Consider the following 15258-nt stretch of genomic DNA (forward strand, 5'->3'; position numbering starts at 1 on the left):
TGAGTGGTGGTTTTCAGTATTACTGGCAAGAAAAAGAATCCTGGAAAGAAACATACGTCTTTCTGGCTGTCATTCAAAAACATTTAAAAAAGACATCTCCATCTCTGGTGTGTTATTGGTAGTAACTAAAGGGGTGGACTCCTGACAGTTCCAATGTATTGTTACAATAACAAGTTACTTGCATTATAGCCCTGCTAATGTCTAGATGAACAGTGAAACAGAAGCGATTTAATCATCACTCTGTTTAAAAAAAAATCCCACAAAACGAAAAACAGACAAACAAAAACGAAAAGGAAAAAGACAAAGTAACCCTCATGGACTAAGTTTTGAGTGCTGCCTCTGCTTTTAAGTGCAATTAACTATTTACCATGCTATGCTGGTGATCACATCTGTTAATAGATAAGAATATTTTCTGAATTACATACTTGGACTTTGAACTTTATTTTTCATTATGCTGCTGTTTACCTTTTTGCTAGAGCAATCACATGTTTAACCAATCAAATGGAAATAACCACTATTAATGCAATGAAAGATAAAGAATCAAAAGTTTATAAATGGCACGATTTGAATATTTCCTCCCCTACTAGACAGGTCATGTCGTGCTTTTCATTCAAGCAAAACTGACAGGGACTTTAGCAGCTTGATTAAAATGGGCTCTAGAAGCAAAGAAATCCTGGTTTGGGTTTTCAAAATCTTAGATATTCTTGATACCTAAAGTAGAAACAAAATGGACGTTAAGGAGTAGAATGCAAATTGATATCTTGAATGTTCAATCACTTCTCTTCTGTGCTCTTTCCCAACTTTGTTATAAAGATCAATGCAGACCTATTTGCTAGAACAAGGATTTTGGTTTGATCTTAACTGCTGTTTCTAGAGTATGAATTATTTTCTCTACACATTAGTACTAACAAAATCCCCTATCTTGTTTAGATTTCTTTGCTATACATGCAGAAGTATTTCTTTGACTCGAATAGGTCTAGGAAAGAGATTCTACATGGGAAATGGTTGTTGTTTGTTTTTTTTTTCTGTTTGGCATCTTGGTTTCTCTCCTGTAGAAGCCATTCCAGTAGTTGACACAGGAATTCCCTCACAAAGCCTTTTAATGGTGTGTGATGTTTTGCATTTTAACTATTAAAAGAAAACATATTTAAGGAGAAGGTATTTTCTACTTGAGATTTTTGCATTGGAACACTCTTTTTTCCATGCACCTCAATCATGACCAGTCTTGATTTGAATTTGACTGTGAATTTTCGGTGAGTTGTATCACATTTTCGAAAACAAACGTGATTGTCATTTGTGCTATTTCAGATTTTGTGGTGCTTAATTTATGACAGCTGTTTAAATGATGTTTGAACTTTCTTTGAATTAAATAAATCAAACTATATTCTAAAATTATAAAATATATATTTAACCAATTCTTCTCTGTCTACTAGGTAACTAACAAGAAAAAACTTGTGCTTACTTTTTCAGGATTTTGGTATCTTTCAAAGAGTTTTTGAAGAGAGAAGGAAAATTACAAATTTCTGAAGAAAAGGAAATGGATGATCTTTCTAATCTTGTAGAAGTCATAGAAGAAATTATAATGCTTGATTTCTCAGCTTCTTCAAACCAGTCTATGATAGAAAATGTCTTGAATAATACAATTACATGGATGAAAAATTTTGCTGAGGGGAAGGAATCTGCCAGCAATTTCTCACTTGCAGTTTCTGAACTCCATAATGAGTTACAAAAAAATTTCCAGCCTCTTCAAAGATTCTGGATGAAAGAGAAGACAGAAGTTTTCTGGCATATAGTGAAAAGTGTATTCTATGAACTAGATTCTAGGCTCTCTCATTTCAGTCAAGTGGAAGAGGAGGAGGTATTGGAGACCTTATCTAGAATTATATTTTCCATTACAGAAAATAAAATCCATAATAGAAGTATGGTATTGCTCCGAAATATCCTGACTAATTGGCCAGAGTTAAACATTGCTGCTTTAAACCATCTAAAACAATTAATTGAAAACTTCCTAAGGAATCTAGATGAAGTTGGATCATTGACTGATGATCAGGTCAATGCATCTTTCAGCACAATTCATGGAGTGAGTAATGCCTCCTCTTTACTACTCTCACATCCAACTTTATATATAAAAGTACAGGAATTAGGAAAAATTGTGCATGATTTCTTCAAAAATATAAAAAAAATTAACAGTACTAGGGTGACCTCACTTGTTCCGATACTTTTCTCTCTGTATCAGAATGATAATCTTGTCTTAAATATTGAGAAAAATGGCACTCTATCAACATTTCTTTATGAGACTTCAAAAGATATCTCATCTTTTAAAGTACTGCATGATTTCCAAGATAGGGATCAAGTTTTTGATTTTCTGTCTGAAACTTTTGGTCTTCTCTGGAACTTCACCAGTAAGTCTCTCTGTGAAAAGTTACTAATCATTTACAACTACACAGAGTTTCAGGCCCAGTCTCTTACCCAGAAAGGAAAAAAAGAGATGCAAGTTGTCTATAGCACTCTGAGCAGCCTTAAAACTTTGTTTATAGATGAAGAGCTCCAAACAGCTGCCTTTTGTTATTTGGAACAGTTTCTCGATATTTCCCCAGAATGCCTGGTAAATAATGGGTGCATTGATTTTTATCTATCAAACATTACTTCTGTAGATGGTTCAGCAGAGGTTTACAACTTACTTCTACTTCCATTGGACAGTGTTCTGTCCAATATAACAAACTTGGGAGATAAGGTAAGTGTGCCTTCTGCTTTGTACTGCACTTTTACATGGCTTCAAACCTGGACAGAGATTTTTGAAGAAGCATCCAAGATATCAAATTTAAATTCCACCTTTTTTGTCTGTCTAAGAAAGGATTTGGCAGATCTCTCTGAAAGTCTTTTAAACGCAACTCATGACAAACTGTGCAATAATACAGCTACAGTTATTGTTGAAGCTACCACAACAGCAATGAATCTATTAAAAATCATGTCTGAAGGAGGTAGTGATTTAAATGAGTGGAAAGATTTTGAAACTTTCCTTGCTAATCTTCAAAGTGTATTTAACAATGCAGTTGATGCCACAAGTTTGCTTGAAGGGAACAGTTTAGAAAACAGTTTAGAAATGATAGGAGTCATGATAACTGAATTTCAGAAATCTGTACTGAAGGTTGTTGATGGAGAGGTTTTGAATTCTTGGCTTGATGCTTTAACCTCAGGAGGATCCAAGGAAGAAGATAGGGATGCTGGTGTATTTTCCATTGGAAATTCCCTTTCTACTATTCTCAAGCTCTCACAAAAGGAACTTGGAATTATACTTACTGAAATAAAAGAGACAACTGCTTTCTTTAAAAGTGTACCTCAAGGCAAATATATGGTTTGTATCAGCATTTTCCAGAATATTACCAAACTGATTTTGGACAATACTCTGAAAGACATAAGCCATTCACAGACAAATTTTTCATCTCATCTTAATTCCTTTCTAAACTTTTATAGTACAGTGGATGAAGCAGAGGACTGTAACAGATGGATAAATGGATTAAGTAATCTCAGTGAAAAATACAAGTTACCTTCCCACCTTGACAGTGCAAAACATATTTTATTTCTACTGAAATCTCTGGGAAACATTGACACAGATGCTAAGCTAATGAACATAATAGACTTTATTAATCTGATTTTTAATTTTATACTCCCTGAATGTTCCCTAACTGGTTCTGATGTGATTTGTGTAAATGTTTATTTCAATATTATAGCAAAAACTTTAAAATTTATTCTCCCTGAATTTTATATAAAAGATGACATTAATGTGCTTGAATTTATTTTTATGCTTTTAAATAACTCTGGAGAGCTTGCCAATGATTTGGTGGAGCATTTACATTATGCACCAAATAAGACCCATTTTGGTCAGTCAATCTATGGATTTAACAGGACTTTGAGGATGTTCCTTAGTCCTTTTCATCATGTTCAGCTTTTATCAATAGAACTTTTAGCAGAAATTCAAACTCTTCTGAAAAATCAAACTTTTGAAAACCAAGAAAACAGCTCCTCTCATTTGGATATTGATGCTGAACCTTTCTTGCATGAGAAAAATACTAGTTTGTTGATGGAGTTCTTTCAATATATGATTAGTAATCTTGACTCAGACTTGCAGGGTGAACACAAAACATTTCTCCAGAAACTGATAGAAAAACCAGCTCTGAATATTGAACCGGTAAGGAAGGCACTTAAAATTTTCAGGTCTTCTAGTTTTACTGGCTTTCCATTAAGAGATGATGAAGAGTTTCTAAAGCATACAGTAGCCTTGGTGCAAAATATGAGGAACATGAATGTTGAGTTCTTGATAAGTCAATTCAAACAAGTCCAGAGGAGCCTAGATAATTTCTTTAAACATATCAAACCTTTGTACATTGAGAACTCTGAGTTAGGAATGTTAACTGACTGGTGGTTTGAGAACAATTCATGTAATTGGAACCTGACTGGCTTATGGCAAATAACACGACTATTTGAACAAGATGAGCTCTACGATGTAGAAGAGATGTTCCATCTTGTCCTTGATGTCGTCAGCCTTACAGAAAGATTAGCTCGTGGAAACATCACGGAAGCACTAACTGAAGTATATGCTTTCATACTGACTCAGGAAGAAAAAATGTCAATGTTTACTGAAGAGGAGTTCTCTAATCAAGTAGAAAGTCTTCTTGTGTTACTGGAGACACTGACAGACATGTCCGATGAACCTGAAGAGGCCTCAGTTTGTTTTTCTACAGCATTCTGCTGGACTCTTACAACAGCAACACCTCAGAGTGATTCCACTTTTAAACCTTGTGACTTTGTATATAGCAATTCTACTCTTAGTTATAATGCAGTTATTGAAGTCATTAAGGAGCTGAAGCTTCTCATTCTGGAGGACAGTTCCTCATGCACTATGGAAGACTTTCAGATGGATATCATTCATAATCTGACTTGCTTTTTTCATCAGATTAAAGAATGGAACTCTATTCTTTTGAAGTTTTCTGAGCTCCATCAGGTAAATGTCTCAGTTCTCAAAGAGCTGCTAGATTTTTGGAATGAGCTATACCGCTACGCTGTGCCACTGCAGGTGAATAACACATCCTCAATTAATTGTTCCTCCACACTGAAGAGACAAATGGCTTTACAAATCGTAGAAACATTGGGCAGTGTATCAGTGGCAGAAATGGAGATGGCCAAAGGTCGTCTTCAACAGCTGGATAATCTTTATGGTGGTCTAAGTTGGAATAGACATTCAAGAACATCACTTCTAAAGACTGTTCTTGTTAGTGTTGAGAATATGACCAGTGAAGTTTCTGGACTTCTGGACAGAGAAGCTGTCCTTTCTTTTCTTTCTGTAATTGAGCCTTTGATGACACTGTCTTCTGCTGGAAACCAGACATACTCAATGCTTATGATATTATCAGCTTTGAATGAAAATGGTAATATATCTGATAACTTTGGGAACTTCTGGTTTCCTATAGTTACAAGCATAGAAGATTTATTGGTAAGTTTTAATGTTACACACTTAATTGCGGTGATAAACCAAGAGCTTCAATTACTAAGGTTAGCCACTGGACAGCCCTCTTCAATGGCTCTTGATGTTTTAATACAGCAGTTTGATTCATCATCTGTAGATGCTATGTTAAGAAATTTTGAAGACATACAAGAGGTTATGAACAGCTTTCTATGTGAGTGTAACAATAAAAATTATTCTAAACCAATGCATGATCTAATTATCCTTATGGCTAATGAAAATTCATTGAATGACCTACTGCTGGTTGTCAAAGACATTATTGACTTTCTGGAGCTATTCCAAAATAAGTCTAAGGAAGGTTACTCTGATATGTTGTTTGTTGATAGTCATCTTGACAGAGAAAAATTGAATAATACTCATACTGCTAATTCAGTTTTGCTGAACAGTCCATTTCATATAATTGCTGATCTTGCTGTTATAGAAGAAGCTTTGCATATGAACAATATTGAGCTTCAGATAATTGACTTCATTGATTCATTTTTTGATAATGCACAATATAGAGGAGTTTCTACTCAATCCCGAAACAGAACTCTGGAGCTCATGCAAGAGATCTTGCAAATGATATTTCGACCTACCACAGAACATGACAGGAACAAAATAACCTTCTTACTAACGGATTTACAGAAGGATGTAATGGCAGAAATGAGGTAAGCATTTTCTATGTCTTCATTTTGACAGTGGGCTGACAATGACAGAAGGGCTCTTTGTAAACAGCTCAATCAAAATTTTTATTAAGTTAATTACTGTTTCATTTCAGATTTGTGCCTTTGAGTAAAACAATATTTTGTATTAACTTATATTGCTCAGACTAGCCATATTTAGTGTCATGTTATATTGTGTGGACCAGGTTATTGATGTGTTTAGTTATCTGTATTGATACTTGAGGTGGTTTCTTTGGAATTATTATAGGACTAAATGTTTGAAGATACTAGTGTTTTAAAATCCTTGCAGGTCTGAACACTGAACCTGCGGTTATTGGTGGACAACAGTCATTTTGGCTATGGAGCTAAATATTAAGGAATGCTTGGGACTAATGTTTTGATGTTTTGTGTTGGTTTTTTTTTTTTTTATATCCAAGTGTAGATATACCGTATTTGAAATATCTTCAACTTAAATTTGCTGATGACTTATGCAAACAAGATGACTCTTTTGGGGCTATGATTATAGTGTTATTTAGTTTAACAATTACGGTTTCTGAAGGAGTCTTGAACCCAAGATCAGTTTTGCTAGATTACCCAAATCAAATGTAATCTAGCAGCCGAGGAAATTCTGCTTTAGGAAAATATTTACTGACAACTAATTTAATAAAAGTACTGCAAGACTGGAGTTGCTGCATTTAAGTAATACTCACTGAATGAGTCCCACAAGAAGGTTGCTCTAAACAGCTCTAGGGTGTCTTCTTGGTGGAGCTACTGATCCTGCTGACATAGACCAGCTGAGAAATGGCATACTGAAGTTGATGCATGACTCTGTGTTTAGACCTTTATGATTAATGTTATGCAAATGTGTCAAACCAATGGTCAGCAGGGCCAGGTATCAGCCAAATCTGTTTAAAATATCAAAAGCAAATACTAGGAAAGTGGTTTATTTTCTCCAAATGCTGATTATCAGAGATTTTGTGTGTTCTACTCTTTTCTGTCAAGTCAGTGTATGCTGTGGGCTCTCAGTATTTCTGAAGCCATTATGATTTTGCTTATTTTGCAAAGGTACTTTCTAGCACTCCTCAGGTCTTAAGAAAGCTGATGACTTACTACCTCGATGAAAACCTGTTTGCTTTTTTTTTTTTTACCTGGAGGTATTACGTTCTGATATCAAAATAGTTCAGACAAATTTAATAACTGTTAATATTGAAATCCTTATATTGTTGATTGAAGATTGCAATTGTACATAGACACTTGTTGAAAATTTTCTGTGATACCCTTGTTATGAAAATAATGCTTTCTTCTTAATCTTTCTACAGAGCATCTAAAATCTGTAAGATTCTTCAGAAGCATTTATATCCTGCTAATGTCCTACTATTGCAGAAGCTGCAGTTTATCATTTGGAATATTCTTAAAATCTTTTCAGGTTAGTTACCACAGTAGTGATGGTATGGTTCACCATATATGTTAGTGCTATAATATTAAGGCTTTACTCTTAGCAACTTTTTGTAAAAAATAAGTTAGTTTGGGTGACACCAAGCAAGGCAAGCAGACTGATTACTGGCAATTAAACCAACAGAGGCACAGGAAAAATTTTGATGCAGATTCAAAACCTCAGTGGAAGCAGAAAGTTGCAGCTCCTCTTCTCTTGTTTTTAACCATGTGCTCTTTCCCTTCCTCCTGGACTTTGACACAACAGGACGTCTTCCTTTTTTAATCTGACTCACAAACCCAGCAGAAGGCTGTATACACATTTGCGGTTTTTTTTTAATCTTTTTTACTGGTTATTTTTCTGCCAGGCTAGTGAACTGAGTCAAGTCACAGAGATTTTTCTAATGAGCCAGAGTTACCACAAGGCAGCATATAGCTGACAGAAAGGAAAAATGGGGCACGTACGTAAAGGACATGTCACCTCCCACTTCTGGCCATGTTGAGCCAGTGGATTGGCTAAATTCTACCTTCAACAAACTGTTCAAATTTTAATGTGTTAAGCTTGTTTTATTTCTGGTATATAAGCCCCCAATATGAACACTTAAAGAAAGACTCTGTATTGACCTAAGACTCTGTATTGACCTTTCGTATTATGTTTTCTTTGGGGAAAACAAAGCCTTTGCTTTTCAAACTTCATATTTTAACCCAACTATGCCCAGAACTGTTTGCGAAGAGCAATTAAGAGACATTAACCTGTCGTTCTAGAGCAAGGGATGAGATCGGTAACGTCTTGTGCTGACTTCATTTCCAAATAAAACATAAGATGTGATTGCAACCCAATTCTGACTATATTTTCCACTCTCCTGTGACTGATTTAGTTCCCAAGGAATAAAATAGCAGCAATGTAGAGCTCAGAATAAGTGATACTGAAAATGTTTGCCAGGTACCTGGGATCTGTCTTTCACCTCTGAAGAACAGCCTATTTATTGAGAGAACTGAGATGAAAGAAATAAATTTTTGTCATTCTTATTTCAACACTCTGGTCATAGGGATGTTTCATAATGTTTCATTTGATACAAAAAGCATTACAAAACCTAATGAGAAAAGATGAAAACTGTTTGACTTGGTTTGCATTACAGAGTTGCATTGCATTACTTCTGTGAGCAAGATCAAGGTTTGCTTGTTTTAGAAATAGTGGTGAATGTTTATTATTCTTCCTTCTTGACTTTTGAATCAAACATAAGGAAAAAAACATGGGGGGAAAAACTGAACTTGATCCTTCCATAAACCAGAATTAAACTGTCAAGACGAACTCCTTCCGTGCTATCCCATGTATGAACCCACTACAGGCAGAAGAATGGTACTTTTTTCCAGGGTCATGGGGACTGCAAGTTTGGATAGAAACTTCCTTCATGGATGATCAGGTGATAAGTATCCCCTATATGGATTCTTTATCCCTAGATATGTAAAATATCTATGTAGTGCTGTATCCTTTCTCTTGCAGCTAGGGTTTGAAAGTTACTACTGACTGGAGGATTAGTAACATCCCGATGTCTCCACAGGGAAATAGATCAGAGGATCCTGCCTGAGGAGATAGATGTGGGTAATATACACAGCTTCTCAGTTATACTTCTTGCTCACAAAGAGCACAAATGAAGTTTTATTCTCTGGTTCTGTAGCTGGTATTGCTGTTCTTATTATTGATCAGGAAAGTGTAATGAAGAAGATTAATGGAAATTGAATCAAACTAGTCCTTCTTGCTCTCTGCAACGATAAAAAAATTTAGCCAGAAATGTTTCTGAGTAACTTAACACATCAGATTTTCTTTCCTTTTAAAAAGTTTTCTGTCCCTTGTTATTAGGTGAACTTTTCATCTGATTACAGCGATTTATATTTATTTTTTTTTAACGGATTAAGCCTGGACTTTTTCTCTTACAGAAGAACCAGTTGTCATTGGCAACCTTTACTGTGTTGTTACAAAGTGTAAAGATGGATTAATGAGTCACTTACTCCTCTCTGTCATTGAAGGAATCACTCTGGTTCGAGATCATTATCAGGTTTGAGTGGTTTCCACACCTATAAGTCTTCTTTACAACATGTTAAACTTTGGAAACTGATGGAAATTTCTTTTATTTTTCCTACTGTCTGATGAGTCTCAACAGTGAGTATACAAAGCTATAGTTTTTATGGGTATAGCTCTGATGTTTCTGATAGTGATACCCAGAAGGAATTCCTTAAGTAAACATTGGTGAGCTTTGAAAGCTGAAAATATAACTAGAATTACTAGAATTCCTAAAACTAGGATGACTAGATCACATTCAATACCAAAGAGTGGCCTTATTTTTAATTCATTTAAATTTTGTGATATTGCTAATTTCATGAATCGGAGTACATTTATACTTTTAAATATTCACAGGAACAGCTGTGAAATCGAGCTAGATACAAACAAACTTCTTGGCCAGAGTCAGCCAAGCTAAAATAGCAATTGTGGTTACCAGTTGAGGTCAGTCTGTTTTTCTTTAACAGTGCATGACATTACCAGCAGGAGAGAGTAACTTTTAGCATTTAGAGACTTATCCAGAGCTAGCAGCAGGCCTTTGGATAGCGCACACATGTGTGTACACACAGACAAAATGCCAAAGTCATGATTTTAGTACAGAATTTGCCTCTTAATGAAATAGCTCTGCCAGTTTGTCTACCTGGACATTTTGCTGATATGAACAGCATTGTTTTAAGGTAAACAGATGCCAGAGGCATCACTCACATCTCAAAGCAGACTTTTTGCAGAACACAAGTCTCTCAATAGTCACCACCATTCTTTGACCCACTTCTGCGAATATGAAAAAACTTGCAAAATCAGAAATGAGAATATTCAGGAGAAAAGATAGAAGTGAATACTACATAAAGCATAATGCAAGAAAAACTTTGTATATAGGTATCCAGATATTTTGGTTTGCTGAATGGAAACTGATGTTGTTTAGAACTTTTTTTTGGAAAAAGATAAAAATGGTCTACCTAAAATTAGAAAAATAAAAGAAGACAAGCTCGTTTCATTTTGAAATTAAATTTCACATGAAAATGTTGGCATTTCTGTTAATGGATGAAATCTCCTTGATAGGCTAGGCCAAATTCACACATTTTTAGTTATTTCCAAACCTCAAATCTTCGAAAATTCCTTGGTTCTTGGAAGCCTCTTGCCCAGTTTCAATTACAAATACAATGAGTAAAAGAGTATTACCTTACCCATATTCTTATTTGAAGAGATACATCATCTGTTTGCCAAGATCTGCTGCTTCAAGCAATAACATCGTCTTATGAATTTGCTAACCATATGATCACTGTGTTTTGCAGGATATTGAAAAAATGTGGCTTGCTTTCAACAAGGCGGATTGTGAGAGTGTGGCATATATAAACCAAAAACTTTCCAATACTTTGGAGACCTTCCTGAGAGCCTTGCAGAATACCAGCAACGGCAGCTGTGAATGTCAGCTAATGTTGGGGAACATACAGAGACAACTGCAACTGTAAAGCATTTTATATTTTTTTCCCCCAAAACAGTTCTTGTTAGAGATGTTATTTTGTGCATGTGTCTGTATTCTGAATTATGTAAATGTAATTTAGCAAAATTCTGGATATTTCTAAAAGCCCTTTCAGTTTTGCTGAGCGCTTGCCTCAGATCTTGCTGCTTCACAAGGAGAATGCTTTGAGTCACAACTATGAAAATTTTCTATTACCTCTGTCACATCAAAATTTTGATATCTTAATTTTTTATTTAAAGGTGTTTTGCTATAGCCTTGTCCTCTCAGCAGCTGAATATCTTTTGCAAAACATTAAACATTCAGATCAGTTCAGCAGTTCAAACAGTCAGAAATGCAGAACGGTACTTGTAAACTGACGGACTTGAACTCCAAATAATTTTGGATATTTTCTGTTCCCTTCAGGAAAAACAGTAGATTTTAATAAATTAATAAAACTGCTACAGAGTATTTCAAACTTGCTGACAGTTAGAAGTGGTCCTTGTTATAGTTGTTGCTATAGTGGTTTCACTGTTGGATTGTTTTCATAATAGACTTGAATGATCTCTCTAAATTATAGTAATAATACAGAAGAATTTGAGCTTAAATGCTGCTCTTATGGACCATAGACTCATGTCCAGTTTTTGAATGGTAAATAGTATCTGATGTGTGTATACTCTTTATTACTTAAATTACAATTAGATAGACTTTATTTGTCCTGAACAGCAATGCTTTGTATCTCTAGGTTTAAAAAATGCGTGTTCAGTAAGAAACTGTGTTTCAGTAAGAAAGTGAGACATTGCTAGACCTGTGCTTCTCCATAAGCTACTGTTTGCTAGAGCACTTAGCCATCATGGGAAGATCTTTACGTTTGCAATCTCATTTAGGCATGAAATATGATGATTCTTGCACCATATAAATACAGCATGAGAAGGTCTGTAGAGTTGCTTACTGCATGCATAGTGTGTGCACATAGAGCTTAATGATACCCTTTTGCTTCATTTCATGGCTGTTGCACTATTCACATTACTCTTTATAAATAGCAGTGTCAATGACTTAGTTTTGATAACTTGTGAAGCTACAGCTGTCATTTCAGGGTGGCTGAAAATTTGAAGCAACAGTTGTCAGAAAATCCAGCAGCAGCTTTCCTGAGCAATTTTCATCTTTTGAATGGTGGGTTCCAGTTTTCTTCACTTTTTTTCGAGTCACTACTGTGTAATCTTGCAGGAGAACAACTTTTTAATTGTTCTTCAAACTTTAAAGGGGTACTGCTTATAGGGACTACTGACTTAATGCAAGGTATTTTCATTGTGCGCATACATGCATTTTTGAGTTGACAGAGAACAGCATAGTTTACCCTGTCAGAGCCTGTCCAATAAGATGCAGGGATTCATTAGAGAGAAGAGAGGACTTAAATTAGTGGAGGAAGAAAATCTGAAAGGACTAAAGGCAGATTCACTAGTTTCAGATGATCTTATAATACAGAGACGTGAGATAACCTGTGCTCTTACAGGATAATGCAAACGGATGCACTAGCGCTTCAGTCTGCCAGGAGAGTGTCCTTTACATTTGAAGTAGAAGTGAAGTACATGATATGAAGTTTTCGTGTCCTTGATCACCCCTCAGAATAAATCTAACAAAAATAATACAGTCTGTGGGCAATTTAATTAAGCAGATTGGTACCATTGGCACTAATTTTCTTCTGTTCCAGGTGTGAAAGTCAAAGAGTGTGTGCAGAATCTTACTCAGCTGAGGTTGGATATTGGTTCTTCTGTCAATATTTCTCAGGAAACTATCAGTACCATCTTGGAAGCAAGTATCTCTCATTCAAAGGTAAAAGATCAAAAAGGGGTGTTAAACTAATTGATCAGCCCGCTGTGCCAACCAAAACAAACCACACAACCTTGTATTTTAACTTCTCACTTCTATGTGGAATATCTTGTGAGATTTAGGACTTCAAAATAATGATGTGAAGCATTAAGAGATCAATTTATAGTATCACTAGTCTTCTGGTCTAAATGGCACTGCTTCATTACTTTCAGCAGTGTTTTACCCCCTTGCGCTGACATGGAACTTGAGCTTTGCTGTCTTGGTACTGTAGAAAAGGTGAAGGTTCCTGGAGAAGTCATTTTGTCATTTTGTACCTTCCACCTCTGATCCTTGCAGTATGGAGTCATCTGATTTATATATTTCTTTTCATTCCTTTGTGTGCTCCTCACTGTCTTTGTGTTAGCTTACCAATATCTTGCCTCACCTGCACTTCTATTTATCTGCTGTCTCTTGAAAATCTTCTAAAGGTTGGATTGTGTAAGTTTTCTGAGTGAAGGACTGTGTGTGTTATCATTGCTACTGTTTCCTGTCATCCCAGTGCTTAACAGGAATCACAAAAAATGTCACCTAACTTACAGGTTCTCTCTCCTGTTAACTTTTGTATGACTGAAAAGAGTTGAGGGAACGTTTGGTATAAACTGATCAGGTCAACCAAGCAGCCGCTGGGTGTCACTGATGCTCCACTTGCAGAAACAGTTCCAAGTTTTGTTTGTGGAAAGTTGTGGTTATTAAAAAGACGGTTCAGACCATCGTAACTACTTATGGATGATTTGTTCTTCTGCTTCTATGGCAACCTGACTGCCTTTATGGTTTGCTTGTTATTTTGATACCAGTAAATGGTAATGAGAAAAGTCATCTGGAAACGATTCAGTTAAATGGGGCTCGGTGCACCTTTGATCTTTTGGAATAATAGTGTTAATTGACTGAATTTTGAAATTACTTTCTATCCTTATTTTTGGCCAAAGTCTTATGTAGAGTTTAGAAATATGTACACATCTCACATTTGTATATCCATACAGAATTTTTTGTTTCCTTAAGTGCTTAAATCCTCCCTCAGTCCAACTGAAGCATTAAAGCCTATGTCTCTTACTGATTATGCAGGATGAACAAGTAATTTTTTAAGCTATAACTGTGGCATGCTCATTATGTTCATCGTATATATAGCCTCTGTCTGATAACACTAATGATAGCTGCAGGTCCATTGCAGTCCTGTATTTCTGTGATTGTACACTGCTACTGCGTTTGCCTTTGGAATGGTAAAAGTAAGCCTGCTTGCTTACAACAAATAAGTTGTTTGTGCTTATTGCACTTATCCTTAATTTCCACCACAATATTGTGCTCAGGCCGTGCTCATTGCCATGTGGTTAGGTGTTTTGAAACTGCTCAAATCCTGCAACCTGAAGACTATAAGCATTCACTTACTGAACATAAGAACCATTAGCTCTGGTACAAAGCCACAAAGAAAGTTCAGAGGGACTTAATCTAGTGGATAAAATGCTGAATGGGTTAACACTGGATTATTCATGTGGGACATGAGGAAATAAACTTCGATTTGTATTATAGAGTCAAATTTCCTCCATAAGAAGAAGTCCAAATAAACATATTTTTATGCTGCTAGCAGAATTATATTTATATTTATATTTATATTTATATTTATATTTATATTTATATTTATATTTATATTTATATTTATATTTATATTTATATTTATATTTATATTTATATTTATATTTATATTTATATTTATATTTACATTTATATTTACATTTATATTTATATTTAATTTATATTTATATATTTAAATATTCTCTTCCTTGCACAAAAAAAGTTAATATTTAAATATATAGGAAATCCTTTGAAATCATAAAGGTAAAATTCTGTTTTAGAATTAAAATCTAGAAGTCAAATTAATAAGTTGGAAATTAAAATGTTCATAGGAATTAAAGAGTTAAATTGCATAGCTTGACCAACTTTGGCTCCTAGTTTGATTTTCTTGGGGATCCCCTCACTCGCTGAGTACTATTACTAGCTACAGATGTATTCAGTGGAAGCAGTGCAGGCAGGTTCTATCCTAAGGAATACAGTGGAGCCCTGACTACTGTAGTTTGGCTCCTACAGTCTAAGAATTTGCAATTTTTCTGGGCTTGCTGCTGTTTCCTTTCTCTTGAAATGCCTGAAAGAATGCATAGCTAAGAACTCCAGAGATAACTGGGCTGCAAGCATTTGTCTTTTGATGCGACATTTCTGTAGCAAGAAAAAATACCATCATTATCCAAGGAGTTTTTATTGTAGTCTCATCCGAGGTCTGCTTAGACATTTT

General features: G+C 35.2%; 2 protein-coding genes across 2 annotated transcripts in view; both read left to right on the forward strand.

Annotated features, from left to right (window-relative positions):
- Window positions 1-1537: 1537 nt before the first annotated feature.
- Window positions 1538-6172, forward strand: LOC147528990 (ATP-binding cassette sub-family A member 13-like). Its single transcript, XM_086609091.1, has one exon. It carries the CDS (start codon window positions 1538-1540, stop codon window positions 6170-6172), a length of 4635 nt encoding a protein of 1544 aa, XP_086465217.1.
- Window positions 6173-8971: 2799 nt separating this feature from the next.
- The window catches only part of LOC104380972 (ATP-binding cassette sub-family A member 13-like), a 155317-nt gene continuing 149030 nt past the window's right edge, over window positions 8972-15258 (forward strand). Inside the window, exons 1-5 of the mRNA XM_086608936.1 lie at window positions 8972-8984; window positions 9532-9650; window positions 10945-11117; window positions 12205-12281; window positions 12820-12941. Coding sequence (XP_086465062.1) covers window positions 8972-8984; window positions 9532-9650; window positions 10945-11117; window positions 12205-12281; window positions 12820-12941 — 504 coding nt within the window. The remainder of the gene's footprint in view (window positions 8985-9531; window positions 9651-10944; window positions 11118-12204; window positions 12282-12819; window positions 12942-15258) is intronic.

The sequence above is a fragment of the Tauraco erythrolophus genome, chromosome 3 (assembly GCF_009769465.1).
Source record: "Tauraco erythrolophus isolate bTauEry1 chromosome 3, bTauEry1.pri, whole genome shotgun sequence".
Classification (NCBI taxonomy): Eukaryota; Metazoa; Chordata; class Aves; order Musophagiformes; family Musophagidae; genus Tauraco; species Tauraco erythrolophus.